The 1726-nt window shown below is 38.7% G+C and overlaps 1 protein-coding gene across 1 annotated transcript; it reads right to left on the reverse strand.

Annotated features, from left to right (window-relative positions):
- Nucleotides 1-588: 588 nt before the first annotated feature.
- LOC137280790 (uncharacterized) lies at nt 589-1053 on the reverse strand. The gene has a single exon (XM_067811997.1). It carries the CDS (start codon nt 1051-1053, stop codon nt 589-591), a length of 465 nt encoding a protein of 154 aa, XP_067668098.1.
- Between the last annotated feature and the right edge of the window lie 673 nt (nt 1054-1726).

Below are 1726 nucleotides of genomic sequence, written 5' to 3' on the forward strand. Positions count from 1 at the left end.
TCTTTTTTTAAATAAATCGAGATCAATATGTTTTTCCAATGACTTCAGTTATATTCTCTGTTTCACAAATTTCTTTCAAAGACTCGAAATTTCGAATATTTTGTTGTATTTAATCGTAAACGTGATGTTTCAATAAAACAGCAAAATTACGAAAACATTATAAAAGTAAGAGAATATTGCGAACACTAAGGTTTAATACATGATATAACGAGAAATTTACGTTTAAACAGTAGTTGAAATACAAGCTAGCAAAGTAGCACATTTAGACTTGCGTTGGGCACTTCTTGAAAATAAACTAAGTCTTTTTCTCCTTTTCCTACGGGCCAATTTTAAAAGAAATCAATCACTGTTGTATCAAGTAGTCATGAGCTTATAGAACGTAAATCCAATTTAATGTTTCGTGAAAATTATAAGCATGTCGAATGTAAATCCAATTTAATGTTTCGTGACCCTTATAGGCATACAGAACGTAAATTCAGTTTTATTTGTCAGGAAAATTAGAGGCATGACGAAAGTAAATCTATTTTATGTTTCAGCAAAATTAGAAGACACATCTGCACGTGACCTTCAAAGCAGCCAAAGCCGCCTTCAAACAACTGTGTCACCTACATCATACGTTGACGATATAACGACATGGTCTGTTGGAACAGGAACCACTTTGTTTGGTGGATCTACAAGGAGTTTGAGTGGAACAACGGTAATAGTTGCATCAACGTCAGATGTACTGACAACATCATCAGATGGACCGGCAACATCATCAGAGGGAATGGCTACATCATCAGATGGAATGGCAACATCACCAGATGGAATGGCAACATCAACATATAGACTGGCTACATCATCAGATGGAATAGCTACATCATCCGATGGACTGGCAACATCAGTTGATGGAATAGTAACACCAACAGATTTTATAGCGACATCATCAGAAGAAATAGCGGCAATGTTAAGTGGATTGGTGACAAAATCAGATGGAACTGCTCCCTCAGATGACATGATGACTTCAGATGGAGGGACACGTCCACCAGATTCAACAGAAACTGATGTAACCATAATACCTTCAATGACAGATAGCGCGTTTTCGGAGTCAGGGGAAGCGACGTCATTGTTGACGGCGATACATCCCAGTGCGTCAACGTCATTGTCAGGTACTTCTGGACTGGTCTGAAATCAGTATTAGAGACTTTTTACTGAGATACTGTCCCTCAGCGTTTTTCCCTTCGTCTCATTCTGACATTCATCAATGTACTGATCTGAAATCATTGTTAGAGCCTCTTTACTGAGATACTGTCCTCGGCGTTCTTCCCTTCGTCTCATTCTGACATTCTACAATCCCGCCAATATGTATTCGTCAGGACTACATTATGGATACATCCATCGAATGACCATGATACTATTTAAACAGTGATTTATGACCAAGAAAAACCCATTCATATGATAGGAAAAATTATCCTTCGACTTGACAGAACCTAATTTTTGCCCGCTCTTGCGGTTAATACAACAATTCGCAGACTCCACTGTGCTAAAATAGAATGACCATAAAATGCTAACTACCGATTCCGCCTTTATTCACAACTGCACGCGTTAGGCATCGCTATATGTACCTGTGATGTTTCAGAGTTACTTCCCTTTCAAAACAATCGACGACGAGTCCACGCAATTTGTTGTCAGGGTCACTGGCCAAGAAATCATATGCCAGTTGAGTTGATCGATGTTGACGGTGTCA

Source organism: Haliotis asinina, chromosome 4, assembly GCF_037392515.1.
Source record: "Haliotis asinina isolate JCU_RB_2024 chromosome 4, JCU_Hal_asi_v2, whole genome shotgun sequence".
Lineage (NCBI taxonomy): Eukaryota > Metazoa > Mollusca > Gastropoda > Lepetellida > Haliotidae > Haliotis > Haliotis asinina.

Bases quoted from the DNA above. Each gene is read 5' to 3' on its own strand.
- LOC137280790 (XM_067811997.1), bottom strand. From the start codon at position 1,053: ATGGTTACATCAGTTTCTGTTGAATCTGGTGGACGTGTCCCTCCATCT.